This window comes from Schistocerca serialis, chromosome 6 (genome assembly GCF_023864345.2).
Source record: "Schistocerca serialis cubense isolate TAMUIC-IGC-003099 chromosome 6, iqSchSeri2.2, whole genome shotgun sequence".
NCBI lineage: Eukaryota > Metazoa > Arthropoda > Insecta > Orthoptera > Acrididae > Schistocerca > Schistocerca serialis.
The window spans coordinates 659,458,217-659,474,808 of NC_064643.1; the positions used below are offsets into that span (position 1 = coordinate 659,458,217).

At 43.0% G+C, this 16,592-nt stretch overlaps 1 protein-coding gene across 1 annotated transcript in view; it reads left to right on the forward strand.

Moving 5' to 3' along the window:
• Window positions 1–495: 495 nt before the first annotated feature.
• LOC126485019 (uncharacterized) overlaps window positions 496–16,592 on the forward strand; it is a 98,004-nt gene continuing 81,907 nt past the window's right edge. Inside the window, exon 1 of the mRNA XM_050108623.1 lies at window positions 496–753. Within this exon, the coding sequence (XP_049964580.1) occupies window positions 496–753 (258 nt within the window). The remainder of the gene's footprint in view (window positions 754–16,592) is intronic.

A 16,592-nucleotide genomic window follows, 5' to 3' on the forward strand; every position in this document is an offset into this window, starting at 1 on the left:
TGAGCCAGCTGGATGGAGAAGGTAATGAGAGGGGGAATGGAGAATACATGGGGAGGAGGAGGGGCAGGGAGCAAGAAATGGTGGTGTAGTGGGAATGGTGAGGGTAAGGGCTGTTGTAGAGCTGGAGGGATAGCCAGAGAGGAAGGTGATGGGAAGAGCTGTGAGGCAGAATGGAGGGGGAGGGGAGAGAGAATGGGGCGAGAAGAGGAGGAGAGGTGATAGGGTATGAGAGAATAAAATAAGAGAGAAGTAAGCTTTTTCAAAGTAGGGTACTTCCAGCTAACAATCCAACCCACCTTTATCATCCTCTACAAATGTCAATTATTTCGAAGTTATTTTGATACTTGTTTTGTTTTTTATTAACATTATGCATTATGGAACTTTCGTAGACTCTGTTTTGAATGTGAAAATAAAATGCATGGTATGGTATTGCTCCAGTTCCATTTGCTGGAAGATCACCCCAAACTTGTGCACTTGCAGCATAGGTGAGGCATCATGAAGAGTGAACAAGAAGACAACAGGAATGTGGCGATGGACTTCCTGGTCACCCTGATGCACGCGTGGGCCCTCGTATCACGATCGATCTCTGGGCCGTGGCTGCTAGTCCATCACTTTTATAAAGCCATAGTATTCATCTGTATGGGGTCGCTGCTCGTCTCTGAGCTCATCGCCATAGGAATCGGCGGCGACGACATGCTCACCCTGTCGCTGAACACCTGCGTCATGCTTTCTAACGCAGTCGCTATATACAAGGTAATATCACAGTAAAATTGTGAAATTAATCTGATACAATGGTGTGCAGTTCAAAACTGAGTCGTTTTCCGACCAGTCCATTTTGCTTCACATTTTAAATTTGTCCTACGATTATGCTTTGTAGAACCACAAAAAATGGTATACTTAGGATACATCTTTCTATGTCAAAACGAGAACGGCGACCAATGTATCAGTAAGAGCTGATGTGTGCCTTACTCACTTTCCTACTCACAAGAGTAGTCAATCGCTTTGTAACGAGGACAGATATGAAAATGAATTTCTTTTAATCAGAAACGAGTAATTTTCAAGTAGACGTTGCGTCACCACACTGCTGAATAATAACAAACCAGCTGTAGTAAGAACATACACAGGTCAGAATTTACGTTTAAGTGAAACTTACAACAGAACAAAGTACATCCACTACTAGAGAACGAAGACCAGATAATTATAATTAAAGTAGACTGAAATTCAAACAAGGATACTGTTATGCCAAAACGTCATGGCTAGCGCCCGCTGCGAAAATGAATGTGGCAAAGTAATGTTACGGGCACATGATGCGATAAGGGCAGTATATAACGGAACAGAGGCGGGTGAGGACACATCATGGCGACATTATGAGTAGCAGATTGGGGAAACGTATGGCGTCCGCGATTAAGACAAGGGGCAGACTTTTATGGCGCAGCACATTGGAAATGAGCATTTTAGAAACGGCAGAGGTGGTCGGCTGTTCGCATGCTGTGCAAGATGGCTCGAGAGTAAAACAAGTTGTTCGAAGTCCACGCCGCAGCAAGGAAGATGGTGATAGAAGAAATGCCCTCTCTTTAAAGGAGGCGATCAGTGGCATATCTGAAGACAGAGTATACTGGTGGTGCCGGCACAAACGTTTCGCAGCACACGCTTCAACGCACACTGCTGAACAAGGGTCTCCACAGTGGACAAAATTTACATGTTTCAATGTTAAGCCAACGGGATTTCATTAGATGCGGCATCATCGAGATTGAAGGGAAGGTGAATAGAATCGTGTTTCCCGGGTGGGTGAATCACTTTCCTCCTTACAGTTAGTGGACCTTCGTGTCTGGATACACCGTAATAGAGACGAACGATTGCTCGAAACACATTATCGACGCAACCCGGTAATGGCAATAGAAATCTACGTAGCACATGTACCTGGGCGTCCGTGAGACCTTGTGGCGGTATGCCACATAACATGATAAAAATGATATTGAGTAACGTCGCAAAAATATCAAAACTGACGTCGATACTCAGAAAAATAACAAAGACTCAGTAATCAATCATTATGATCTGCAAACGTAATTGCAATCTGTTTTTTGTGCAAACATATCGCTTGTTCTTCCTTTTTGTTTCTTCGTAGTGTAAGAAGCCATTTTATTATGAGTCACGAAAACGTCTCATATAATATGTTGCCTACATGTAACCAAATATTACTTAAAAGTTTTGCTAATGTTTATCTGTACCAGTGGTAAGTTTAAATTCTTTACGCAAAATTTTATAGGAGAACTTTGGCGCAGAGGGCAGCGCCATTGATCTAAATGGTAACGGCCCAAAGTCGTTATAAATATATCAGTAATCGCCAAATTTTACAAGTAAAATTAAATGTAAAATGTAGATTCCTGATCATAAGCTGTACTTCCTTCGAAACAATAACAGCATTCACTTCGGACCCCTATTTGAGCCTGACATTTCCGAAACACTAGCGGAGTCTGCTGGATGGTGGTGTCCTTTAATATAAAAACACCGTGTTGGGCAAACCGGCTGCGAGATACACCACAGCTTACTTACGAAAATAGTATTCCACTTATGAATTAGCTCCAATAACATTAACTCCAAATTTTCATAATATATAAATACCAATATATAAGGCACCACCATAACCTGTGGCAATAGCCAGGCCCGCATGAGACTTGTGGACAACGTAAAATATTATTGTACACCAACTGCGCTCCCTTCGTGTTTCACTTATTCCTTGACGCCGGTGGAATCTTCCAGTAGGATAACTCTTTGTGTTTCAGAGCTAAAATGGCGGAGCAGTGATCTAACGAACGTGACAGTGAATGCACGATGTGTTGGCGACACGCCCCCCCCCCCTCCCCCGCCGGAGGTACGACTCCTCCCTCGGGCATGGGTGTGTGTGTGTTGTTCTTAGCATAGGTTAGTTTAAGTTAATTTAAGTAGCAGTTTTGGCCCTTAGGAATTCACACACATTTTTTTTGTTGGCGACATAATTCGTCTGTCACCTGATGTCAACCGTATAGAGTTGATCTATCACACTGTCGGATCCCTTCTCTGAGCTCACAAATCACCAGACCATAATCTATGTGAACTGTACTTGTACGCTGGCGAAAACGTATTAAGGCAAGGACTTGTAGAATCTCTGGGAGGGAGAATCACTGATGTGTGGAATTTCGAAGATGGACCATATTGCTATTAAGCAGGTAGTCTAAATATTCTGGCTAATTTGTGTATTTGCATAAGAACAAGAATTATGAGGTGTGAGTTTCGTTATTTACGTTGACAATTGGCATGGTGGTCTAATAAAGTATCCTGTATACAAGTTTATGTCCTTGCGTCTCGTATTTCCGCAAATTTTCAAAAAATAGCTCTGAGCACTGTGGGACTTAACATCTGAGGTCGTTAGTCTCCTAGAAATTAGAACTACTTAAACATAAGTGACCTAAGGACTTCACACACATACATGCTCGAGGCAGGATTCGAACCTGCGACCGTAGCGATCACGCGGTTCCAGACTGAAGCGCCTAGAAACGCTCGGCCACAGCGGCCAGCCGCATATTTTCAAGAAAATAATGAAGTCAGTCGAGAATAACAGCTAGCAGGCCTTTGTAGGATGCATAGTATGAAAAACAGAAAAAAACTATTATATTGAATTGAAATACAAAATAGGAAAAAGGTTTATTACATTTGATAATCATGTTTAAATATTGACATAATCAACAGATTCTTATTTAACAAAAATGTTAGTAATTCCCTTGGATAGTAACACAATTAAGAGCAACATTTTAGAGAAATTGTAACGAACGACGCTGAGCTATTCTGAAACATTCGGCGTAGAATGACAGACACTACAGCTAAAATACTATAAAAAGTTATCAAGTAGAACACAATCTAACATTCACCGCCACCTGAACTACTAAAGCCCGCGCTCCAACTTACTGCTTAAATGTGTAGAAACAGTAATAAGATAGGCAGTTTTTGTTTTCGAGAAAGTAATGTATACGTAACGTAGGGCTTAAGTCTCAAAGGTATGTGCAGGTGAGGGCCAGGGATCGTTCCGCCATAGCCCTCCATGTGAGTTTGATGTTTCTCTGTTATACTGCCTCGCTCAGCGGCTAAGTCCCACTCAAGGTCACCCGCCTTACACAGTAGCATACGGAAAACGCACACAGCCATCGAAATAACCCACCCACCTCCCCAGGGGTCGTGACCCCTGCAACCCACAGAAGATCCATTGTTGTACGATTGTTGCGCTCGCTTACGCCATTGTTGTACGATTGTTGCGCGTCCCGTATATTTACTTGATCCGTGCTGCAGAAGAACTCACTTCCGGTATGTGTCATTCTTATGGAGATTGTTGCGCTTGCTTACGTCATTGTTGTACGATTGTTGCGCGTCCCGTATATTTACTTGATCCGTGTTGCACAAGAATTCACTTCCGGTCTGTGTTATTCTTACGGAGATTACGGCGCTGATAACGAATAATTGCTTAAAAATAACTTATTTAAACAGTATACGTACTGTTTGGGTGATCTACTGAGTTTAGGAGAGGGGACGGTGGCTGGGTATTGTGTATTACGCGTTTTACTGCACTTGACCTTGAATTCGGACTTAGTTTCTGGCCGCTGCAACACAACACGGGTCCTAGTATTACTAGACCCATGTTGCAGAAGAATTAATTTCCGGTTGCGCAACGGCGCTGATAACGGCTGCTAAGCCTGGCTGCAGGGGTCCAGCGGCACTTCCTGTCTCAGTGCCAGTCGCTCCCCGCTCCCGCCGAGCAGTGCGGATCTGTAGTGCTTCACATTAAGAGGAGCGTCTAGCGTTGTATTTTAGAGATGTATGGTATGCCAGCCATCCCCCGCACCTTGGCGACCCCACTATATTTTCAATAGAGAATCTCAAATCTGATATTGACCACCCGCTTATTAGGCAGGGGCGACTAGTCGGCAGGTGGCGAATGTGTACGACTGACTCAATGCACCTTGGAAAGATAAGATCGCTCCGTAGCGTCAGAGAGGAAACTCTGCCATTTCGACGAACTTTTCATCTTGCCGACGTCTCACGTGTGGGCACTGTTAATAACAAAGTCCACATTGAGTAGTGAAGGGAAAGGAAGGGAGTGGCGACTGATCGGCATTTGCAAACTATGGGAAAGGTGGCTTACCATTCGTTGGCAATCGCAGATTCCCGAAAATGATCCGACTGCTTGGCATAATGATCGCACCAATTTTTACACGAGAATTTACGTAGCCAGCGTCTGAGACGTTCGTTTAGTTTGATATACCACCAATTTTGATTAATTTTGGAGGGTACAGGTATAGAGAACAAGTTTTTAGAGCGAATAGAGTGAGACTTTTTTGTACACAGTGGCTGAAGGGACGCAAACTTGGCAGAGGATCATTCCCTGCCATTGCATTTCACCTCTGCACTCTTTAACTTTACAGTTTACATAGCAATGTGGTGAGCGAGCGACAATCTTCAGGGATTATGCAAGCTCTGATATCACTTGATATTAATCGGTCACTCGTTTTGGCTGTGGTTTTGCTGTTGGGCTTCCTCGCATTCTTATCCACTACTATCACCAGATTGTGTCCGCCTGCTTAGCTGGGTGGTAACGTGCTCGCTTCCAGTGCAAGCGGGCCCGGGATCTATTCCCGGCCGGGTTGGAGATTTTCTCTATTCCCGTCCGGTTTGGAGATTTTCTCCGTTCGGGGACTGGGTGTTGTGTTGTCCTCATCATCAATTCATCTTCATCACCAGCGCGCAAGTCGCCCAATGTGGCATCGACTGAAATAAGACTTGCACTTGGCGGTCGAACGTCCCCACCTGGAGCCTCCCGGCAAACGATGTCGTACACTCATTTCATTTTTTTTTTTTTTTACAAAACTGTGGCAATTATCACGATCAGAGCGACCCTGCGATTAAACCTGATTACACTCTGTGTGCAGCTGAGTTACCTGAGAAATTTCCTTTCCTTTATGACCTACACTGCTCACCCTAACAGATTATCGTACTTATTTCCATTAACTTTGGCCTTACACACGTTTCCTTTAAGAAAGCTAATATGTTTACTTGTGTACGTCCGGCGATAATCTCCATTAAACTCAGTTCTCAATAAGTTATAAAGTGTGTGAACACCTATTTCATTCCAGTAGGCATCTGTCTCCAATACGGCTCTCATATTTACTATCATATTCTTGTAAGATTCCCCGCTATAGTTCATATGTCAGCATCATCCTTTTCTTCTGTTTCCTTGCGTTTACGACATTACCATGCATTTGCATCCTAGTGGGACGATTTGCATATCGAGTGCGGGTACTCGGTGCATATCAAAGGCTCGTTTAGCACAACATGGCCCTAGCCAAAGAGGTGGCTTTTACTGTCACATAAAGAGTGTTTCCTGCAGGTCAAAACGAAGTAGCGGCTCAGCACGTTATAGTGTTAGGTGGAGATTTCAATTTACCAGATATATACTGCGACACTCAGATGTTTAGGACGTGAGGTAGGGACAAAGCATCGAGTGACATTATACTTAGTGCACTATCCGAAAATTACCTCGCGCAATAAAACAGAGAACCGACTCGTGGAGATAACATCTTGGACCTACTGATAACAAACAGCAGACCCGAGCTTTTCGACTCTAAGCGCAGAACGGGGAATCAGTGATCATAAGGCCGTTGCAGCATCCCTGAATATGGAAGTAAACAGGAATATAAAAAAGAGGGAGGAAGGTTTATCTGTTTAGCAATAGTAATAGAAGGCAGATTTCAGACTACCTAACAGATCAAAACGAAAATTTCTGTTCCGAGACTGACAATGTTGAGTGTTTATGGAAAAAGGTCAAGACAATCGTAAAATGCGTTTTAGACAGGCACGTGCCGAGTAAAACTGTGAGGGACGGGAAAAACCCACCTTGGTTCAACAACAAAGTTAGGAAACTACTGCGAAAGCAATGACAGCTTCAGTGCAAGTTTAAACGCAGCCAAAACCTCTCAGACAAACAGAAGCTAAACGATATCAAAGTTAGCGTATGGAGGGCTATGCGTGAAGTGTTCAGTGAATTCGAAAGTAGAATTCTATGTACCGACTTGACAAGGGTCATTGAGCAGATGCGCAAAACTATAGACCTATATCTCTGACGTCGATTTGTTGTAGAATTTTAGAACATGTTTTTTGCTCGCGCATCATGTCGTTTCTGGAAACCCAGAATCTGCTCTGCAGGAATCAACGTTGAAACACGTATGTAACGTAGCAGCGATGGTGAGGCATGATAAAATCTTTGACCAGAGAGCCTTTTATCGTGGTAGGTCTGCGCTTGACCGCGCGAGTGTTACGAGCAGTACTCTAGTAGTCGTCGTGCAGTGCACTCTGTCGGTAGCAGTAGCTCAGTTCAGTTGCGTCCAGTAGTCGGTCGGTAGTAGTCGTGCAGTACAGTTGCGAGCAGTCTGTCAGTGGGCAGTCTGTGAGCAGTGCAGTATGTCGGTAGTAGCAGTCCAGTGCAGTTGTGTGTGAAGAGTCGGCGGGCGTCGACACGGCATTCTGGTCAAGATACAGGACGAGGTATATTACTTTTAAATGCGCTCAGCTAATAATGTAAATTAACTGTAACTAATTTGTGCAATAATCGCCCCAATAATAATTTTGATTTCAAAGCAATTTTTTACAAAAGAAGCACTTAATTGAACTAACGATCTCCTTCCATTTCCTTTAAAGAAAAGTTTCAGTCAAATTTCAAAAAAAAATAAAATATTATTTGCAATGCATTTCCTCCAAGCCGTGGCCAACAATAAGAGCAGAAGTTTGACATGCAGTTATACTGAGGTAAGAAATTAATTCTGATTTTTTTGCACACGGCCAAAGACCGATATTTCGGTTTAATTGGATTTTCATTGTCACTGAAGTTTCATTGGCATTGAATTGTTTTTCATTATTTTCGTGACAGCTTACACCTTGAGTCAGATTGCGATTCTCATTATCATTGTCATTAAATTTATTTGCTGGGAGGTTACATTAGGTTGTATTCTAGTTAACATTTAATTATTGTGTTTCAAAATTTCTCTGGGAGGTTACACTTAGCACAATGTCCATTAGCAATTAAAATAATAACTTCAAAATTTTTCTGTGGGGAGGTTACACTTGGCGACACCTAGTCCAGGATCGTATTTCGTTGAGAATCTTTTGAAAAACAGTCAGATATCTGCTCTTATTTGCTTAGATATAATTAGGATTTGGCGCAACGCTTTTACTAAAATTGTGACTTTCTTTCTACATGTCAACGGCAATTCGTTGCTCTGTTGTATTTGTTTGTTGCCTTTTTGTATTTGTGCTTATTTCTTTTGTGAATAATTCTGACTATTGTAAAAATGCCGCGAAAGACTGTGAATAGTGTATCGCGAGGTATTATGAATGAAATTACCGACTCAAACAACTTTACCGATAGGACTTGTGACACGCAATGTAATGATGACAATCCTGCGTTCACTGACAATCAATGCGTTCCAACCACTAATGATGACTTTTGTCTTAATGATGAACAAACGAACTCGGTTATGTCCTCTGTTGATTTGACGACAATCGATGACGCGGGACGCTCTATTGTAATGAGCGCTGCCCAGCCTAACACAACCGGTTTACTAAATTTACGTGATGAACACACAAATTTGACTAATGAAAATGAAAAGGTTACACAAAGTACGACGGATTTATTTAATTCCGAAATAGTGTCTGACAGTGTACATCCGACTGATAATCCTTTTTGTAAATTGCAGAATGACCAAATGGTCACACAAAGCGCGACAATTGCAGGTACACCGTTAAACAGCACTAAGAATAGAAATGCTAATTTTGGTTCGGATCAAATTATGGCACTATTGCTGCAACGAGTTAACCAAATTATTGAAAAACAAGACAACCTTAGTGAGGGTAACAAACAACTTAGTGAACAGGTCAAACAACATAACGAAAAACAAGAAAAACTTAGTTAACAGGTCAAACAAGATAACGAAAAACTCAAACAACACTTAAATGAAAAATTAGACGACAATTCCAGACAGCTTAGTGAACAAATTAGAGCCGTTGCCGCGCAGTGCCACGACACTAAGGAACAGTTGCGCGTGGAAATTGAGGCTAATTCAAAAAAAAGTAGCGAAGAAATTAAGTCTGTTGCTCAGGAATTAAGGGAATGGCAAACAGCTGCAACAGAATCACTCAGAGACGAAATTAGCGGAGTCGCTAAACAATGCTCTGAAAAAGCTACACAATTACGCGACGAGTTTAAAGCAATGACAGCAGAACTTTCGCGCACAATGGATGAAAAGATCGACGCGAAATTCGACCAACAGAACACTCAGATCGACGATCGCTTTAATCTCCACATACAAAACAGTGATACGCGTTTCCGCAAATTTATTCAGGATCAAAATAAAGTCAAACGTCAAGTCATGGAAACAATCACTGCACAAAGACAAGAAGACAAACGTAAAATGTTCGCGAAAGCGAAGACGTATGAAGACAATAATATTACTACAGTGTCCGACAAAATTAATACCATAGAACAGTTGAACGCGGAATTCATCTCGTGGTCGTGCGGTAGCGTTCTCGCTTCCCACGCCCGGGTTCCCGGGTTCGATTCCCGGCGGGGTCGGGGATTTTCTCTGCCTCGTGATGGCTGGGTGTTGTGTGATGTCCTTAGGTTAGTTAGGTTTAAGTAGTTCTAAGTTCTAGGGGACTGATGACCATAGCTGTTAAGTCCCATAGTGCTCAGAGCCAACGCGGAATTACGTGATGAAATTTCTGATCTTAAATCAAAAACAGATACACACACAGTAAATATTCAAACAGTGACAGACAGATTCGAACAATTAGAACTAACACAGGATTGCGATGTCATTAAAGCTGATGTTAAAAAACTGAGCGAAACTACACGTAAGTTGCAAAAACAGATTAATGCGTCCGATTCTAAAACCGATGATCAGGCAAAAATACTGACTGAAAAATATGATGAATTAGCCAGTCGTATTGATGAAATTGAAAGTAATAATGATAATAAATCAGACGATACTGCACCGATTTCATTTAACCAAACACCTGAATTACAAAATTTACAGCAGACAATTAATGAGATCGATTCGTCTAATAACACGTTGCGTAGAAAATTGTCGAGTTTACAACAAGAAGTAACAGAGATGAAAAACATATCAGTTAATAACATACCACAACAGACGCCACTTTATGAACATTTGTCAGACTCACGCAGCGCGTGTAATTTGGGTAATCTACAGAGAGTACGGGAGTTAGATTCCGAACAACCACAGTTCAATAGATTATCTTACAATCCTGAACCTGTTCCATCAAACAGAGACGATAATTTCGATTACAAACACTTTCTGTCGGTGAGAAAGTTTAAAGTGTTTAAAAACGACAGAACACAGATTCACCCGCCGACTCTTCAAACACAACTGCACTGGACTGCTACTACCGACATACTGCACTGCTCACAGACAGCCCACTGACAGACTGCTCGCAACTGTACTGCACGACTACTACCGACCGACTACCGGACGCAACTGAACTGAGCTACTGCTACCGACAGACTGCTGCTCGCAACGACTACTAACAGAGTACTGCTCGCAACACTCGCGCGGTCAAGCGCAGACTAACTACGATAAAAGGCTCTCTGGTCAAAGATTTTATCATGCCTCACCATTGCTGCTACGTTACATACGTGTTTCAACGTAGATTCCAGAAACAGCGATCGAGTGAGACCCAACTCGCTTTATTTGTTCATGAGACCCAGATAATATTAGATACAGACTCCCAGATATATGCCATTTTCCTTGACTTCATGAAGGCGTTCGATACAGTTCCGCACTGTCGCCTGATAAACAAAGTAAGAGCCTACGGAATATCAGACCAGCTTTGTGGCTGGATTGAAGAGTTTTTAGCATACAGAACACAGCATGTTGTTCTCAATGGAGAGACGTCTACAGACGTTAAAGTAACCTCTGGCGTGCCACAGGGGAGTGTTATGGGACCATTGCTTTTCACAATATATATAAATCACCTAGTAGATAGTGTTGAAGTTCCATGTGGCTTTTCGCTGATGATGCTGTAGTATACACAGAAGTTACAGCATTAGAAAATTGCACCGAAAGGCAGGAAGATCTGCAGCAGGATAGGCACTTGGTGCAGGGAGTGGCAACTGACCCATAACATAGACAAATGTAATGTATTGCGAATACATAGGAAGAAGGATCCTTTATTGTATGATTATATGATAGTGGAACCAACACTTGGAGCAGTTACTTCTGTATAATATCTGGGAGTGTGCGTGCGGAACGATTTGAAGTGGAATGATCATATAAAATTAATTGTTGGTAATGCGGGTACCAGGATGAGATTCATTGGGGGAGTCCCTAGGAAATGTAGTCCATCGACAAAGGAGGAGGCTTACAAAACACTCGTTCGACTTATACTTGAGTATTGATCATCAGTGTGGGATCCGTACCAGGTCGGGTTGACGGAGGAGGTAGAGAAGATCCAAAGAAGAGCGGCGCGTTTCGTCACAGGGTTATTTGGTAAGCGTGATAGGGTTACGGAGATGTTTAGCAAACTCAAGTGGCAGACCCTGCAGGAGAGGAGCTCTGCATCGCGGTGTAGCTTGCTGTCCAGATTTCGAGAGGGTGCGTTTCTGGATGCTTCCCCCTACTTATACCTGCCGTGGAGATCACGAATGTAAAATTAGAGAGATTCGAGCGCGCACGGAGGCTTTCCGGCAGCCGTTCTTCCCGCGAACCATACGCAACTGAAACAGGAAAGCGAGGTAATGACAGTGGCATGTAAAGTGCCCTCCGCCACACACCGTTGGGTGGCTTGCGGAGTATAAATGTAGATGTAGATGTACCGATCTTCATCTCAGTGTGTACTGTGTGAGATTTAGTTTTATAACACCTGCAAGTTCAAAACAAATTCATTTTCACTAGAAGAACCGTGTTCTAGGTAGCCAGTTGACTCTGATATCTCAGTGATCCATTGTCGCATCTATTCCTCCCCTGGTAGCCTCCGTCAAGATACACCTTTTTAGGATGTCTTTCAGGCTTCTTTTTTACCTTCCTAATATGCATCCGCTCCCTAGTTTCAGAATAGTACAAAAAATTTGTATTGACTTTCTTTGTCTAAAATAAGACGGTATAATCTCATTTACATTGCTGGCCATTATAATTGCTACACCATGAAGATGACGTGCTACAGACACGAAATTTAACTGACATGAAGAAGATGCTGTGATATGCAAATGATTAGCTTTTCAGAGCATTCACACAAGGTTGGCGCCGGTGGCGACACCTACAACGTGCTGACATGAGGAAAGTTTCCAACCGATTTCTCATACACAAACAGCAGTTGACCGGCGTTGCCTGGTGAAAAGTTGTTGTGATGCTTCGTGTAAGGAGGGAAATGCGTGCCATCACGTTTCCGACTTTCATAAATGTCGGATTGTAGCCTATCGCGATTGCGGTATATCGTATCGCGACATTGCTGTACGCGTTGGTCGAGATCCAATGACTGTTAGCAGAATATGGAATCGGTGGGTTCAGGAGGGTAATACGGAACGCCGTGCTGGATCCCAACGGCGTCGTATCACTAGCACTCGAGATGACAGGCATCTTATCCGCATGGCTATAACGGCTCGTGCAACCACGTCTCGATCCCTGAGTCAACAGATGGGGACGATTGCAAGACAAAAACCATCAGCACGAACAGTTCGACGACGTTTGCAGCAGCATGGATTATCAGCTAGGAGACCGTGGCTGCGGTTACCCTTGACGCTGCATCACATACAGGAGTGCCTACGATGGTGCACTCAACGACGAACCTGGGTGCACGAATGGCAAAACGTAATTTTTTCGGATGAATCAACGTTCTGTCTACAGCATCATGATGGTAGCATCCGTGTTTGGCGACATCGCGGTGAACGCACTATGGAAGCGTCTATTCGTCATCGCCATACTGGCGTATCACCCGGCTGTGATGCTATGGCGTGCCATTGGTTACACGTCTTGGTCACCTCTTGTTCGCATCGACGGCACTTTGAACAGTGGACGTTACATTTCAGATGTGTTACGACCCGTGGCTCTACCCTTCATTCGATACCTGCGATGCCCTACATTTCAGCAGGATAATGCACGAACGCTGTTGCAGGTCCAGTACGGGTCTTTGTGGATACAGAAACTGTTCGACTGCTGCCCTGGCCAGCACATTCTCCAGATCTCTCACCAATTGAAAACATCTGGTCAATAGTGGCCGAGCGACTGGCTCGTCACAATACGCCAGTCACTACTCCTGATAAACTGCGGTGTCGCGTCGAAGCTGCTTGGGCAGCTGTATCTGTATACGCCATCCAAGCTCTGTTTGACTCAATGCCCAGGCGTATCAAGGCCGTTATTACGGCCAGAGTTGGTTGTTCTGGGTACTGATTTCTCAGGATCTATGGTTCAAATGTCTCTGAGCACTATGGGACCTAACATCTATGGTCATCAGTCCCATAGAACTTAGAACTACTTAAACCTAACTAACCTAAGGACATCACACAACACCCAGTCATCACGAGGCAGAGAAATCAGGATCCACGCACCCAAATGGCGTGAAAATGTAATCACATGTCAGTTCTAGTATAACATATTTGTCCAATGAATACCCGTTTCTCTTCTGCATTTCTTCTTGGTATAGCAATGTTATTGGCCAGTAGCGTAGTAACATAGTAATATTATACCAGTTTACGTAACAACATAAAAAATTTCTGGTTGAATTTGCCTCTTGTGATTTCCGCCAATGACAGTCTTCTTCTCTGATATTAGTAAGGCTCGCCCCCCATCATCTTTCCTTGCTGCGTAAGTTTCGAGGCAGTCCACTGTCGCACCCTACAAGAGTAGTACGGCATATGTGATAGCACTGAAGTGAAAATATTTTATTTTTTTTTAAATGAAGCGGAACCGTTACAATAAGTATAAAGTTCGGAAAACAAGCAGTGAAGTCTAACATCCATGCTATCACATCAGCCAAACATTCGGCGATATTGTGTCAGGTATCGATGTGTCAGTACCAAAGTATTACGTGTACACTGTTCATTAAGACTTTCAGATCAATGTCGTGTATCACTTAATCGAAACACAGGGGGGGGGGGGGCGCAGTGGTTAGACACTGGACTCGCATTCGGGAGGACGACGGTTCAATCCCGCGTCCGGCAATCCTGATTTAGGTTTTCCGTGATTTCCATAAATCGCTCCAGGCCGGCATGGTTCCTTTCAAAGGGCGCGGCCAACTTCCTTCCCCGTCCTTCCCTAATCCCATGAGATCGATGACCTCACTGTCTGGTCTCCTTCCCCAAACCAACCAACCAACTTAATCCAACTGGTACTGTATTTGTACACTGGGCATCAATAATTGTTGGTGGAAAAAGTGTAACGAGTCTTAAAGGAAAATTAGAGCTTTACGTACCATCAAAAAGACGGTTCACCATTGACTCTTAAATTGTTTGCCAATGATGCTGTTGTGTACCACCTTACAAAGTCATCAGATGATCAATACAAATTGCAAACTATATGGTGCGATACACGGTAAATCACACAAATCTAAAGGCTGTAAATGCTACTACATACTTATGGATTACAGTTACGAATAACTTAAGTTGTAACGATCACTTAGCTAATGTTATGGGTAAAGTAAACGAAAAACTACTAGCACTGAGAAAGTCATGCAGATCTATTAAAGGGACGGCCTACGTTTCGACTGTACGTCCCCTCCTGGAGTACTGCTAAGCGGTGTGTTTCAAATGGCTCTGAACACTGTGGGACTTAACTTCTGAGGTCATCAGTCCCCTAGAACTTAGAACTACTTAAACCTAACTAACCTAAGGACATCACACACATCCATGCCCGAGGCAGAATTCGAACCTGCGACCATAGTGGTCCGCGGTTTCAAACTGTAGCGCCTAGAACCGCTCGGCCACAACGGCCGGCGAGAGGTGTGGTGTGGGGACAGCACCGGATAGAATCGACAGAGGACATCGAAAAAGTTCAAAGAAGGGCACCTCGTTTTCTACTATCGGGAAATAGGGGAGTGAACACGACCGATATGAAACGCGAATCTTTAAAACAAAGACGTTTCTCGTTGCGGCAGACTCTTTCATGGAACTTCGTTCACCAGCTTTCTCCTCAGATTGTGAAAATATTTTGTTGGCGTCCACCTACGTAGGTTGGAATGACCATCATAATCAAATCAGAGAACTCACTCACATTAAGAGTTCGTTTTCCCCGCCTATGTTCGAGAGTGGGACGATAGAGAACCGATTTGAAGGTGGCCCGTCGATAGCTCTGTCAGGCACTTGATTTTGAATTACAGAGTAACGATGTAGATGTAGAACTGCCACATCTATTACATGTTTGATAAGGTAGATATCAAATGAACGCACACGCCAGAAAAACAGCGGTGTCAAAATTTCTATGACGAAGACTTTGACGTACTTCACCAAATATGATTACTCTTTGTACGACATCAATACCGCTAGAGGAACAGCGGTACCATCGACTAAAGAACGTGCGTGAAAATGCATTATTGTCTGGATGAATTGTGATTGCGGTTCGCCTATTTGTTGATTGATCTCTTTTCTGGAGCAGAAATATTTCTGATGATCGTCTTTTTCTCTTGCTTCAGAGACAACGTTTAATTATGTGTGACTTATTCATGAATTAGTTAGATGGTATGATTTTTCAATCATTTAGAGTCTCGTAATTTTAAAGAACTGCAGTGAAGTCACACTGACTGTTAAACGATCATTAGTTTCAAAATGTGAAAAAGTTTCTCAGACCCCGTTACGATTCCCAAATTTGTTAGTTACCTAAATTATATAATGTTTCCACAAGTTTCGAAGTGTAAACCTCAGTCTCAGTGCACAAAGGCAATACAACAATATTTAACAAAAGTACAGACAGATGTTAAATTTATTCTGTACAATCTTTTCATATGTAGTGGTCAGCTTTGTTCATATGAAATGGCTGTCTTCTTTTGGCGTGTTCAGTTGCCATCATTGCTATGAAGATAAGTGAACACCCCAAAGAAAGGCAGCCATTTCGCGTGAACAAGGATGACGACATCACATGAAGCACGGTATAGAATAACTTCAGTACCTACATGTAGTTCTGTTAAAAAAATTTATCTTGCTGTTGTAACCTCAAGATGAGGTTTATATGTCGAAACATGTTGCATCATTAGATAGTTTATGTTGTTGACAAAGTTAGCGACTTTGGAGGACACCGAAAAACCTATTTACACTCCTGCGAATCCTGATTGGCTACAAGCGTACACTTAAGAGAAAAATGTGAATTTTCTTGACCGTCTAAAATTCAGACGAAATTTATTTTTGTTGTACACATGTAAATGTCGTGTGAGTAGGGCCTCCCTTCGGGTAGACCGTTCGCCGTTCGCCGGGTGCAAGTCTTTCTGGTTGACGCCAGTTCGGCGACTTGGGCTTCCATGGAGATGAAATGATGATGATTAGGGCAACACAACACCCAGTCCCTGAGCCGGGAATC